This window comes from Numenius arquata, chromosome 5 (genome assembly GCF_964106895.1).
Source record: "Numenius arquata chromosome 5, bNumArq3.hap1.1, whole genome shotgun sequence".
NCBI classification, from domain to species: domain Eukaryota; kingdom Metazoa; phylum Chordata; class Aves; order Charadriiformes; family Scolopacidae; genus Numenius; species Numenius arquata.
Genome location: NC_133580.1, coordinates 51114392 through 51128184, shown reverse-complemented (window position 1 = coordinate 51128184; position 13793 = coordinate 51114392). Strand labels below are relative to the sequence as shown.

General features: G+C 49.5%; 1 protein-coding gene across 1 annotated transcript; it reads right to left on the bottom strand.

The window, feature by feature from the left end:
* Positions 1–205: 205 nt before the first annotated feature.
* Positions 206–2757, bottom strand: FOXI3 (forkhead box I3). Its single transcript, XM_074148163.1, has 2 exons — positions 2058–2757; positions 206–795 (listed from the first exon to the last, which is right to left on the bottom strand). The coding sequence occupies exons 1-2, from the start codon at positions 2755–2757 to the stop codon at positions 206–208; spliced, it is 1290 nt and encodes a 429-aa protein (XP_074004264.1).
* Between the last annotated feature and the right edge of the window lie 11036 nt (positions 2758–13793).

The window sequence follows — 13793 nt, the reverse complement described above, 5'->3', positions numbered from 1 at the left end:
GGAAAAGACTTTGTATCTGCCTTCTGCTGGTGTTTAAGGGGTGTTCTTATTTTGAAAGGTGGGAAGATCTGTCTTCCTGGAAGAACTCCTGGGAAGTGTCCACATTGAAATGCTGTTTACAAAAGCATATGGTCCCTCGTGCTGCCAAATACACCTGCAACTCCCATTCCCTTTGCAGCGCTTGCCGGTCGACTGCCCCAGCATCCTACACCTCTGTTCCATCCCGGGTGTAGATGAGGCTGTTAACTGTGAAGTTGTAGTAGTGGTTGTACTGGGCTCCCTGGCTGCTGCTGCTGGGATGGAAGGAGCTGTAGTAGGCGGGGGAAGGTCCCGCAACCCGCTGCAGCTGGTCTGGTGAAGGCACCTCCTGAGAAGAGCTGCTGGAAGGGGTGAAAGTGCCACTGCTCAGCTGTCCGGCAGAGAAGTTCCTGTGATGCAGGTCACTGCCGAGACTCCCTGTCAGCCGGCTGCCTCCGCTGCTCAGGGAGCTCATGCCGCTGAAGAAGGTGCTGAGGCAGCTGGGGGTGGATGAAATGATACTGGAGGGAGAGGAACTTTTTGGATGGTCCCTGGCAGAAGGCGAGGGGTCCAGCTCTGGGGGTGGGCTGTTGCCACACGGTTTGCCTGCAGCTGGGATGGGTCTCTCTTCCTCGGCCTTCAGGCCCCCCAGAGAGGAGGCTGCAGATGCGGTCGCCGGGGCGTTGGGCTCAGAGCGCCGCTTACGTTTGCGACGGAAGTTCCCATTGTCAAACATCTTCTCACAGTTGGGATCTAAGGTCCAGTAGTTTCCCTTCCCTGGTGGAAAACAGGAGAAATGAGAGAAAGTCAAATTGTGTGACAGCGAGCACTGCTGCAGACAGATAAGCAATATCCATGTCTTGTCCGATCAGCACAGCACCCACACCTCTCCTACACCTGTTCCTCCTCTGTCTGTCATCCAGTACAAGGACCCAAAACCTGGCTCCAGGACATCATCACATCCACTCCTCCAATGCCCAAGCGAACCTGACTGGAAAGTCTGGAAGACTGAGCATAGACCTCCCTGGAAGATCCGCACCTCTACCTCAGACTTGGCCAAAGGGGACACGAAGTGGGGCTCTCCCTGCTCTGGCTGCCTGACAGCAAGCTGGGCCACTTAGTGTGAGGGGGCTGTGGTGGCATTAGCCGTCCCCACACACCTCTTGCCCATGCCCAGGCCTGACAGGAGCAGTGACCCCACAACGTCCCCCAAAAGGCCCCAGACCGGCACGTCCCCTCCTTGCCGGGCCGCCCTAGCACCGTCCCGGGCACGCTCGCCGCCCACTGCCGGGCACCGGCTGTGCCCCGGGGCCGGCCCGGCGAGCGGCGGGCAGGGAAGGGAGGGGAGGGGAGGCGAGACGCGCCGTGAATCACGGCCGAAGAAGCCGAGCCTTGCACAACCGGCACTCCCGGCCTCAGCCCACCCGGACAGCCCGGGGAGTGCGGGCTGGGGCCAGCGAACCTCCCGCGGGTGCCAGCGCCGGGCCCGAGGGGGGCCAAGGGGGACGGTCTCACAGCGCCCGGCCCCGAGAGCACAAGTGAGCCCGGTCTCCTCATGTCACCGGCCCCGAGGGGACAAGGGAGCTCGGTCTCCTCATGTCACCGGCCCCGAGGGGACAACGGAGCTCGGTCTCCTCATGTCACCGGCCCCGAGGGGACAAGGGAGCTCGGTCTCCTCATGTCACCGGCCCCGAGGGGACAAGTGAGCCCGGTCTCCTCATGTCACCGGCTCCGGGGGGACAAGGGAGGACGACCTCCACAGCGCCGGCCCCGAGGGGACAAGGGAGCCCGGTCCCCTCATGTCACCAGCCCCGAGGTATAAGGGAGCCCGGTCCCCTCACAGCGACTTGCTTGAGGGGACACGGGAGCCCGGTCTCCTCACAACGCCCGGCTCGAGGGGACAAGGGACCCGTCGGACAAGGGTTCGGCTGCCGCCCGCTCTCCTGACCGGGGTGCCGGCGGCGCCGCGGGCTCTGCGCCCGCCGCATCCCCCCGCCGCCCAGCCCAGCCCAGCCTCCCGCCCGGCGCGGCGGCCTCACCGGGGTCGTCCTCGTCGCGGGGCACCTTGCGGAAGCAGTCGTTGAGGCTGAGGTTGTGGCGGATGCTGTTCTGCCATCCCGCCTTGCTGCGCTTGTAGAAGGGGAAGTTCTCGGCCACGTACTGGTAGATGTGGCTGAGGGTGAGCTTCCTCTCGGGGGCGCTCTGGATGGCCATGGCGATCAGCGCCGAGTAGGAGTAGGGCGGCCGCACCAGCTTCAGCAGCTCCTCCTGGCTGGCCAGGCTCAGCCAGCTCAGCTCCGCGCCGCCCGCCGAGGGCGAGCCGGGGGCCGGGGGGGAGCCCACCAGCTGCCCGCCCCGCGAGCAGCCGTACGAGGCCGGCGGCAGGAAGGGGGCGGCGGCGGCGGCGGCGGAGCCGGGCGGGCCCTGCAGGTAGGGCGCGGGGCTGTTCATGCCCCACAGGTAGCCGGCGTTGGCGGGCGCCCCGTAGTCCCCCAGCGCGTACCCGCCCGCCCGCTGCCCCGAGGAGGCGGCGGCGGCGGCGGCGGCGGCGGCGGCCGCGGCGGCGGCGGCGGCAGCGCCGGGCGGGTGGAGGCTGGGCTGGGGGTAGACGCTGAAGTTCTCGCTGCAGTACACCGCCATGTCGGGGGCTTCCTGGGCGCTGCGGGGCTGCGGGGGCGCAGGGGCGGCCGCCGGCGCCGAGGCTCTGGGCTGCGCTTGCTGCAACTCACCGGCGCTCATAATCCCTGGCCATGCAGGGCGGCCGGCGCTCTCCCCCCCCCGCCGCTCCCGTCCTCTACCGCCGACACCCACCCCCCCCACGGCGGCCTCGGTGGCCCCAGACCAAAAATCCCGGGGGGCTGCGGCTCGGCGCCCTTATAGGCGCTGCCGTGCGCCCGGCCTCCCCGCCCGCGGCCGGGGCTGGGCGGGCGGCGGCGGCGGGCCGGGAGCAGCCAGTAGCGCGGCTCGGCGGCGGGGAGGGAGGCGGAGGGGGGCAAGGCCGAGCCCCAAAAGCGGCCATGGGGGAGGGACCGGCGGGGGGACCGGCGGGAGGCGCCAGGGATTTGGCTGCCGGCTGGATGCTGCCCCGGCAGCGCGGGGGCGGCAACCCTGAGACTGGTCACCCCCCCCCCTCGCCCCACCGTTGTCCCGTCCGCGTCCCGTCCCGTCCCCCCATCGTTCCCCCCCCCCGCCCCGGGGCTCTCCGCGCTGCCCTAGCGCTTAGCGACGGTTCCCCCTCCCCGCTTTTCCCACGGACGCGATCGTCCCTGATCCCTTCGGCCCCGAAATTGAGGTCCGGGGGAGATTAGTATCGCTGCGGTTGCCCCGACGGGAACACGAAGGCTGAAATTCGCCTAAACTGTGCTATTTATGTGTAATTTTGCCGCCCGTCTCGTAACAGCCGGGGCTGAGATCGCAGTTAATTAGCTCTGGGTAAGGAACTGCCCGAAATTAAACAACATCGGCGTGGTCGCTCGTTCTGCGGGAGGAAAGGGCGGGCGGGCGCGGGGCGCGATTTAATGAATAAAAGTTGATTTTCGCCTTCGTGCTTCGGGGGAGCTGGAGGGAAAGCGCATCCTTTCGCAGAGGAAAAACCCCCGGGTGTTCATACCTATCCCGACACCCCGGGGTTTATATGAGGACCCGCTCCAGAAAATCCTTCTCGTCCAGGGCAAAGCACACGGTCTGACCCACACGTACAACAAGTAAAACACGGCCAACGGTGCAGGAGAATTTAGTCTTTGTCAGTCGCTTAGAAATTGTAAATCCCTGAGTCTTAAACGGGATTGTTACTCCGTTCTCTGCTGGTAAAAATGCATAAAAATCCACTTTCCAGGTACGGATGCGAAGCAGTCTCCCCAAGGTTGCAAGTGCCTGGTGTCTTGATTTGACAACAGGATTTTGAGGACAGGGGAGCGTTTGGGAAAAGTCTTTGTGTTTTATGTCTTCGATAAAATAGTTATAAACGCACATCTAAATCAGTGAAGCCGGATCGAGGCAGCTTTCCCGGGCTAGATCCAATTCCAAATTTTCATCCCTCGTGTGATCTAAGCAGGGATGTGATAATTGGAGAACTTTCACCATTGTATTTCATTTTAGAACGAGTGGACAGACACTTTCGGGACACAGAATTGCTTAAAAGTGTGGTGAAGAATTATGATTTTGAGTTTCCTCCTTTACTGATAAGGGGACGTGTTTGTTTTTTTGGTTTTGGGGGATTTTTTCGTGTTGTTATTTTGTGTCTTTCTGTCTCTGTTGCTGATTTTATTGTGCATCTTTTGGGGAAAGAGCTTAATTTGGATATTGTGTGTATTTGGATAGCCAGAGCAGCAGGACAAAATTTTACATTATGCTCTGCAAGGTGTCTTTTTCCTTCTCAGTTTCCTTGCCTTATTATTTATAACAGCTCCACATTTCTTTGCAGAAGAGTTACACTGGAAAATGCTGATTTGAAGTCTGACCGGACAACAGGCATCTAAAACAAGCAGTTTATGGGGAAATCACGGCTAAAAAGGGCATCTAAATGACAAGAAGCAGGTAGATTTTTAAAAAGCAACTTCCCTAGGTGTTTGAAGAGCTAAACCGAAAATGTTATTCTCTAAAATTGCAACAAATCAGTGTTTATCCGTTTGCTCAAAAACCCCATGATCATTGCAGGAGGGAGAAGAGCAGTCAGTGATATCGCCGTATCGCTCGAAATTGCGATTTTTGCTTCAGGGATTTGATGTATTTGGGCAAAGGCAGAGCCATCTAGAGGAACAGCCCGGCTATGACGAGGCGGGGAAGGCGGTTTCCCTCAGAGGCATGGTATGCTGCCTTCGAGTTTTCTGTAGTTGATTTCTCTGCTTCCAACAAAGGAAATGGGTGAGAAAATAATGCTGAATTAGCTCTAATAAAAATACGTGTCCTCAGAAAACTCCAGCTTGCTTTACCAAATAGTGAATGTGAAACAAAAATAGCTTTAGAGAGGTTACTACATAGCCAGAATGGCACGGATATGCAAACCAACACTTAATTTAAAGAGTGGAGAGAATGAAGCTTTGATGGTATGACGGCTGTAAAAAGGTTTAATTTTCTTTAATGCGTTTATCCTGCAAGTAGGATGCAGTGTTGCCTCAAAACATCGTCAGCTCTCAGTACAAACCTGTTGCTGTTCCCTTCTGCCAAGGCACGAGGAGAGCAGCATGAAGAGATCCAGCTCTCTGCCTCTCTGCTTTTTAAATGCGGCTTTTTTCCGGAGAGGTCTGGGAGATGTTTGCGTTTCCGAAACACACCTGAAACTGGCAAGCGAGGTGCTGAAACGTGAAACTGCAATCAGTTCCAAGGTAAGAGTCTGAGGCTACTGTCCACCACTGCGAGCAGATTTGGGCTTGAGCAATGCTGTGAAACTACTCTGTTATTACTGAGTTGCTGGGACATTCGTTAGCACTGGCATTAGGAGTGTGGCAGTGAGGTCTGCCGGGTAGAGGGGCCCATGGCACCTGGGAGTCGGGGCTGAGCTGTATCCCCAGCCAGCTGTGATTGCCTGAGAACCTCTCCAGCCAGCTGCCCGGGAAAGTGTTTCAAGACTTCCCGAGGAAAAAGGCTGCAGGAGAGCAAAGTCCTCCCCGACCTCGCCTTGTGGTAGCCACACCATTCGCTCTGGTGGTGTGCTTGTCCCTGTCGTGCATGCGGCAAGCAATTTCCCCCCTGCTAGGAAGACACTCTCTTTGCCTCTAAGGCCCTGCTCCTCTGAACATGTAGGCACAGGCTTAACTTTCCTGTTGTGAATCTCAGGTGTGTACAGCTGAACACGGAAACCTGAAAATGCTTCAGACCTGCGCACCCAGCCTCGCAGCAGGAGCCGATACCTGCACCCACCCGGGTCTCTCTCTGTTTCTCGAGGACGCTGAGGTCTGGGCACAGGGAATGTGTTGGAGGATCGGGACATAATAACCCATATTGGCCGCTATTGAGTTTATCTGTAGGAGAGAGACCAGGATCCCTTCAATGGCTCTGAATTGCTGCAGTGAAGCAGGAATCACAGGTTTGGTTTGTTCTGGCTGCATTTGCAATATAAGTCTCACTTTCTCCCTAGGGCTGGCAAGAGGCAAGGCAGTAACTTGATGGCCCACATGTAAGAGAATTCTCCATTTCTGGATTGTATCTTTCTCCAGAGTCATCAATGAAATTGTGAATGAATTCTTCATCCTCTGGGACAAGACAGGAGAATTAATCTTTTTTATTGGAGTGGTCCAGGACCATCGCTCCACTCTCAAGTATATCAAGGAATTGATTAAGAACAGCTCAAACTAAATTTAAACTAAATTTTTAAAGGGAGTAGTACCACTCCCTTATTTACAGCTAAGCCTATTGCTTCCTAGCCTGGGTGCTTTACACCTATTAATCTGCTCTAAGAAAGTCTCTTTTTTTTCTCTCACCCTCTGATTTGTCCTGCAAATGGGTAACAGAGAGAGAATGTCTGGTGCTGTGCAATATATGTGTTGCTGCCATGAGTTTGGGAAGGGTGTTCTGTGTATGTGTATACAGGTTGAAGTAATTTTTATCCCTTACCTAATGAGAATAATGTATATACTTCTCTCCCTGTATCTAGTCATCTATTGGACTGAAGTTCTGGTGATCAAATTCTGCCAGCTTACTTTATGATAAGATCAGTGGTTTTCAAATTTTTCTTGATTTTTCAGACCCTACAACATTTCCTGGGGAGATGTCCTCATTCCACAATTTTTCAGGCTACCAACAACAGGCTTGGTTTGGTTTTGTTTCTAGTTCATGGTCTCCATAAAAGCACTGCAGGCTGCAGACCAAGGGTTAGCATTTTGGAATAGCAAATATTTTCCCAGTGCTTTTATATGGTGCTGAGCATGATGCAGTCCTTCTACTCCACCACAAAGCAAGGAATAAATCACAGTTTATCGCAAGCTGTAGTTACTCCAGCACTTTAGGCTGTCGAGAGCATACACCGTTGCTGAAAGAAGCTGTTCTGCTCTGTGTCCACTCCCGGATGCTTTTTCTGTCTCCTGTGCTCACACAGATATTTCTGTGGCTGTGGACTGGGGCACTGATGCAGTTCTAAAGGAACACCCTCTCCCCAGTCCTCTTCCCCCCCCCGCCACCCCCAGGATAGTTTTAGCCTGGGCCTGCCTTTCTGAATGAGAGCTTGTTAGTCACTGATTAGCCAAAGTTTTGATAAAAGCTTCATTGTTTGTAACCTCTGTAATTTACCCAGCGCTGTGCTCCTAATAAGAGTGGGATTAAATAGACACCTTGGGAGTGAGACAGTTGCAATTGGGAATTTCGGAGTGTAAAGGGACAAAGGGATATGGCCAGGCTTCAGTAGCTCTGCGTGCCAGAGGTGAGTTCACCAAAACTGAGAAAGAAACCTGACTTTTGGGTTTTGGGGGGAAGAGGAGCCAGGTGGGAGACAGGAGGAAGTCAGCTGTTTGCAGGTGGATTAAGCACACGCTCCAGGTGTTTGAAAGCATGTTTGCAGAAGCTCTCAGCGCCCTGCATTCCTCCTGCTTTTCCTCTTAAGATTCATAAAAAAGCATTTTAAAATCCCCACTCCAGTCCCATGAATTTAATCCTTCCTCGTTTTATTTTTGCAACAATAAAAAAATCCACCTGACAATGAGGTGTGACTAACTTGGTAGTATTGGATAGTGTCTTTTCCAGGAGGAGTGTTAAGCAGGGAGCTTCATCCCTCCTGCTTAAAGGTAGAAGCTGACCTGGGCTGAAATAAAGCAACATCCTTGTAGTTCTTACATGTTTTTGATGTGTAATGGGATATTTGAAATGGAGCTTAGTGCTCTGGGCTGGTTGCCCCAGAGTAATCACTCCTATAGAGTAAGGTAAAGGCTGGTATCTTTTGGTTTTAATTCATCTGAATAGGCCACCTCTGCCCTGGAGTGAGTAATTTAAGTAGAAAAACATAAAGACAAATTTATGGTCAGCTAAGGTAAAAATAATCGAAACTGTTAGTAGATAAATGCAGTTGCTGCCTTCACCACCACCACAAGGAAACGGAGGAGTATTAAATTAATATTTCTTTTCCATGTTTGTCTGGGGGAGAAAATCAGACAATGTATTAATATCAGGAGCTGGTGAAACAGCATTTTGGCCTCCATTAATAACTAGGGATTATGTTAAATAGCAACCACATAAATTAAATATTTTGTGATTAACCAGTCCCAGGAATTCACAGCCAAGAGTTTCAGAACTGTTGGAACCAGGAATATATCATGTGGGCCATTAATGCTGACTTTTCATTTTGGGACACTAGAAAGAGTTTAGAGGACTAAGAAAGCTGATATTGGCTCATTATTTAAAAGGATTGGCCAAACGACTCAGGTAATTCTAGGACTGTCAGCCTGTCACTGTTAAAGGCAAGAAATAGCGGGCACATCACTTGATTAATGAATTCTTAAAGGAAGGCAATGAAATCGATGTGAATGAGTGAGCATATATAGAAAATAGCCTTGTCAAATCTATTCGCTTTTGTTCTCCAGTAAGAGTGAGCAACTCTTGATGTAACTGATGTATGAAAGTGTTTGGTTAATACCATGTTGGAGGTGGAATTTTTAAAAAGGGTATAAAATCAACATGGTGCAAATTCAGTGGGTCTAACTGGTTAAACAGAGATTTCCGAATGTCACTGTGAAAAATGAATCCTTGAGTCTCTTTGCAGGGAAATCCTGCGGCAACTGGCTCATTACTCTGTTTCTGTCATTGATCCGGGGGGAAAATAAAGAATCATTGTAGACCAAATGTGCAAAAGTCAAAAACTGGGGCTACGGAGTGTTAAGTAATGAAGAAGACAGTTCACTGACGCAGAGGTACCTTGATCTCTGCACGGCAACTGGGAGAAAATGGGTAGAGTGTATTTTGATAAGGAGAAGCAAAAGGACACATTTAGGAACAAAATCTGAGATTTATGACTGATGGAGTCTGTCCTGGAAATTAATTTTTTTTTTTTTTTAAAGTTGTTTGGGGTTTTTGTGAATAACCATCTGTTCCTTGTTGTGATCTTGGTATGAATGAGCCACAGGAATAAATAATGATCTTAAGGTTTTTTTCCAACCTAAATGATTCTATGAATTATGATTATTTCATATTGGTAGTGCATCAAATTGTGACAGCACTTATAAAATCATGAGTAGCGGGGTAAAGTAACAGGGATGAAGTTGTTCACTCTCTAGTCGAATACAAGAGCTAGGGGTCATAAAATAGAACTGGTAGGAACCATGTTCCTGAGAAGATACCACTGCACACAACATGCAGCTGAGCCTTGAAGCTTCTCAAGGAACTCACTTTAATTACTTAGAGGAAGGGGATATTATGTGTGACATATTTGCAGTTTATATGCAAGAGCAGAAGCATGAAGATAAAGGATAAAGCTGTAGCAAGAACCAGTGGCCAGAACTGATGCGGAACAGGTAGAAGGGGCTCGATTCATCGGCTCACACAGGGATAGCTGGGACTATTTGAGGTGCTTTGCATTCTCTGGTGGTCTCCCACTGGCACTGTTTCAAATATGTCAGACATCGCAGATGTCTCAGATACTGTAGGGAACCTCAGACAGCTCTAAACAGCTTCACGTGCAACTGAATTAAGTGCAAAGTATCAATTTTTACTATCATGCATAATTGTTAGAACAGCTTATCAGAACTTACTGTGGGTTCTCCACCAATTTGAAAACTAAGGTGTGAGATTTTTTTCTAATACATCCTTGAAAGAAGACAGCTACTAAGAGAAGCTTTAGCTTGGATCCTTCTGCATGCATGCGGGCTGTTCACAGTGATCTCCCACATTCCCATTTTCCTCCATTCCCATTCCATCAGCCCTCCCTTGGACATTGCACTATACTCCAGCTCCAGACTCACAGCTTCCCTCAGTTGGTTTGCTGTCTTTGAACTGTGCTTAATTTTGCTTGATACAGTGATATTTCTGTCCAGGTTTTAGTGCCCAGCCAGGCAGGTGATTTGGGTAATTTAGATACTGCTGTGATGCTTAAATAAGAATTGCCCTCTCTTGGAAGTATGGCTTTTATGAGAAGGGCTAAGCACTGTGTTGTTCATCTAGGCCAAAAACCCACTCATATGATGCAGAGCAATGTGTGCTAAAGCCCACAGGGCCATGTCTGCCATGAAGTCTACTGACAGAAAGAGTTTTGAGCTCTATTCAGTCTTCATGGACATGTAGATGCTGTTTGATATCTGTAACTAGGTCAGTGCCTGATGAGGGGAAGTGGTCCAGTGAAAGGATTGCTGTTAATGGAAGCTTTGGCCAGCAGAAACAGGAATCAGAGATTAGTTTGGGTAAAATTTCACTCCTAGTGAGCCAGTTAGAGATGTACCAGCATAATAGTGTGCACCTTTCAAAAATAAGGTGGAAAGACAAGGTAGCGATGCCATATGGGAAAACCTTGTTTTAAGGCAATGGTGCAAAACACAAGAGAGGGATCAGCAGGAATCACAGCAGTAGAAAGAAAACCCTGGTCAACCCAAGATTTGTCACGTTTCAAAAATCAGCTTTTCAGTTTCAGTCTGTTGGACAGGTTCTATAGCGCTTATAGACATATGGGCTCCTGTGACAGATACTGAGGAAGAATTCCCTTGATTTCTTTGAAGAATTTCAGGCAATTTCAGGCAACCAGTCAAGGCATGTCTAAGCCGTACCTTGGGAGTGAACCATTCATGTACCTAGTGACTGATGTTCATGACTGATTGGCACATGCCAAAGATTGGCAAAGACAATACTAACCAGGAGCAAATATGGCAAGTGCCTACAGGCTTTCATGAGGTTCTACAGATTCTACATATGCAAAAAGAAGTGCAAGTGCAAACTAAATAGGCAACAGAGCTGAAAAGCTATGATTGGCATTTAGGAAGACCAAAATTAGCAATTAGAGGAAGAACAAATACTGGGTATCCCCTGGAGCAATGGTCTTCTGCAGTCATAACCTCATCATCTGTCTCAACAACATTTACTTAAAATGGCTTGGTGAGAAAGAAAGCAGGCAGCTACTGAGCCTGGGTGTTGGAAGGCATTCTCCACCTGGCCAGGGATAAGCAGAATGTATAGGTGACAAGACATACCCTCAGCAGGCATACCCAGAGCTGCGCAGAAGTCAAATAGCAAGGGCAGTCAAGGAGAATTGGTTTAAAAAGCAAGGCAGAATTAAAACATTCTTGTGAAAGTCCAAATCAAGATGGTCCTTTATAATAGATGCTAAGGAAGAAGAACAAGCATACAACATCTCTATGCATACAACAAGCATACGACATCTCTACAACATTAAATTTGAGGATAACTCCCTCCTTTCAGGAAAGAACAGGCTAAAGAGATGGGTGAAATATTACCAGAGTCTTTACAGATGACCGATCAAGAGATGAAGAGATTCTCAGTGTTTGGGAGATTATAACGCTTCAGGGGCAGGATGAGAAGAAGAATCTTGATGGCAGAGGTTGCAAAGAAGGGTCAGGAGACTGAAGAAATCAGAGGGGCTGAGAATGGATTGATGGAGCTGCAGCATGGGTCATTGACCCAGCCAGGCAACTGTATGTTATCAGGGAAGAAAAAATACCCTGAACAAGGTAAAAGGATCCAAGTAAGCAAATTCCCACAATGGTGACCTTTCAAATTCTGTGCATTTCCTGATACCTAAGCAAATTCCTCACTGTGTTCCCTGCTGGAGGATTCAGAAGGTGGAATCAGTTTCTTCAAAGCAAGAGGGACACTACAGCAAAACCAGTGCAAGAGGCTGGTCACTGGCAAGTTCAGAGATACCAAGAACTTCAGTTGCACAATTTCTAAAAGTCATTTGACCTAGTGTGTTGCAATAGGTGCGTGGAGTGTCCTAGGGCTATATGATATGTGTAAGAAGCTGCTGAAGAACATTATGAAGAGGTGAGATCAGCAGTCCTGGTCAAGAGCAAGCTGAACAACTGGTTCAACACAACGACTGGCAGCAGACAGGGTGACTTGATAGTTTGCAGCAACTTCTGGGGCTGCCTGTAGGAAGTGAAGTATGGAGTTACAGTCACCAAAGACTTTAGGCAAAGTCAGACAAGGAGATCAAGAGCTTGAGGATGACCACATCTTCAGTGGTGGTGCCGGTTCATCAGATGTGCCAAGTCAGGTTTCTGTGTCTGATGATGAATGATGCAGATCAAACATTGGCGTAGGCCAGATGAGGACCAGGAGGAAAGGGAGAAAGGATGAGAACTACACAGTCAGGTAGCAGCAGGGTGGACAAGATGGACCGCCCCATTTATCTGAGAAATTTCACCACACAGGACAGCAAAAGATCCTTCTACAGAGGCATAGGTCATCTGAAAGAGTCATGAAAAGGCACAGAGAAATCATGAAAGCAAAAATCAGGCTACTCAGTAGGTCCTTGTCCTTGATCTATGTGCGAAGAAATGGACGATCAGGAAGGCAAAAAAAAAAGACAGCTGATATTTACAACGAAATGTTACAGATTGTGAGACCATGTCAGAAATGGGACAGTCAGCAGTAGGATTTTACAAAAGGGATGGTCATCTGTTTGAGGAAACTCTGGCTGCTGGCTGACTGGATAGTCACTTTCAAGGTACCCTGTTCTTCGTTTTGGTAAAGGGAAGAGAATTAAGATGTTGATGGTAGGAGAAACTAGACTTTTGGTTTTAATTTTGATTTGTTTTTCTTTTGCTTTACGATTTTCTTGACAGAGGCGTGTACCCCTCTGTACTGAATTTACACCTACCTCTGTAAGCTGCTACTTCCTAATTTTCCTTCATAGACCCTTTGAGTCTGTGGTCTGTGGAACTGAAGGAGTGGATGACATGAGAAAATGAGTCTATATTTGCTAAACACAGTGGAGCACTTGAGAATGACTTGTAACTATCCTTTATGGTCTGTGGGACAAAAAAAAAAAAAGGGCAAACCTCTCTAAAAATGGAGATGGCAAAGACAAGGGAACTGAGAGGGAAAAGGAGGAAACAGAAGATTTATGCATGCAGCACTTTCAGGTTCATCCTTGAGCAATGGAGCCATTTTGAGTTTCCAAACACTGGACCTATGACACCAGATCACTCTAATGGGCCAGGCAGACAGAGCCCTGCCAGACAGCAACCAGCACCAAGCATGCAGAAGAAGAAGAAAATCCAACTCAAATTTCCACACTCTCCTCTTGAAGGGTAATGTGGCTTTTTACAAGTCCAGAGGTTTCTGCGGAGCGGTGAATTCACATTGTGTAGTCCCAAAGTTTCGGATGAGATCCCTAAAAAAACCCCAGTCATCAAATGTGCAGGATGGAGAGAACTGGATGATTTAATCTGGGCTGTAGGAAGGGTGAGTGAGATAGAGGTGATTGAGCAGCATCAAAGGGTGACAATCAGTTGAATTTCCCCAGAAGTGATGTTGATGCCTGTGTTGCTTCTCCCTGTGCTTTTTCTTTAATTAAATACCAAATGTTCCATTAGTAGTTGGAATAACATGCTGTTCTTGGGAAAAAGAAACTCCAAGTAATCCCTTTATCTGCTAAAATAGATGATTTCTAGTAGATTAAACAATGGCCTTTCAGCTACCGGAGCATAATTCAGGCCATAATTGAAGTCCTCTCCTTGGCCTCTCCTCAGTCCCTCGCAGCCAGTAGTCCGTAGAGACCCATCATCAGAGATAACCTCGGTGACTCTTGTCTGTAGTGAGTGTTTCTCCAGATGAGGAGATTAGTCAGAGATAAAGCATATTACCTGAAAATAATAAGTGATTACGGACCCGGACTGTCTCCCCAC

What these genes read in the sequence shown, in the direction of transcription:
- FOXI3 (XM_074148163.1), bottom strand. Translation starts at nt 2,757, where the DNA reads ATGAGCGCCGGTGAGTTGCAGCAAGCGCAGCCCAGAGCCTCGGCGCCG. An exon ending in CCGCGACGAGGACGACCCCG is followed by an intron (nt 796 to 2,057) that starts GTGAGGCCGCCG and finishes GTTTTCCACCAG; the next exon opens with GGAAGGGAAACTACTGGACC.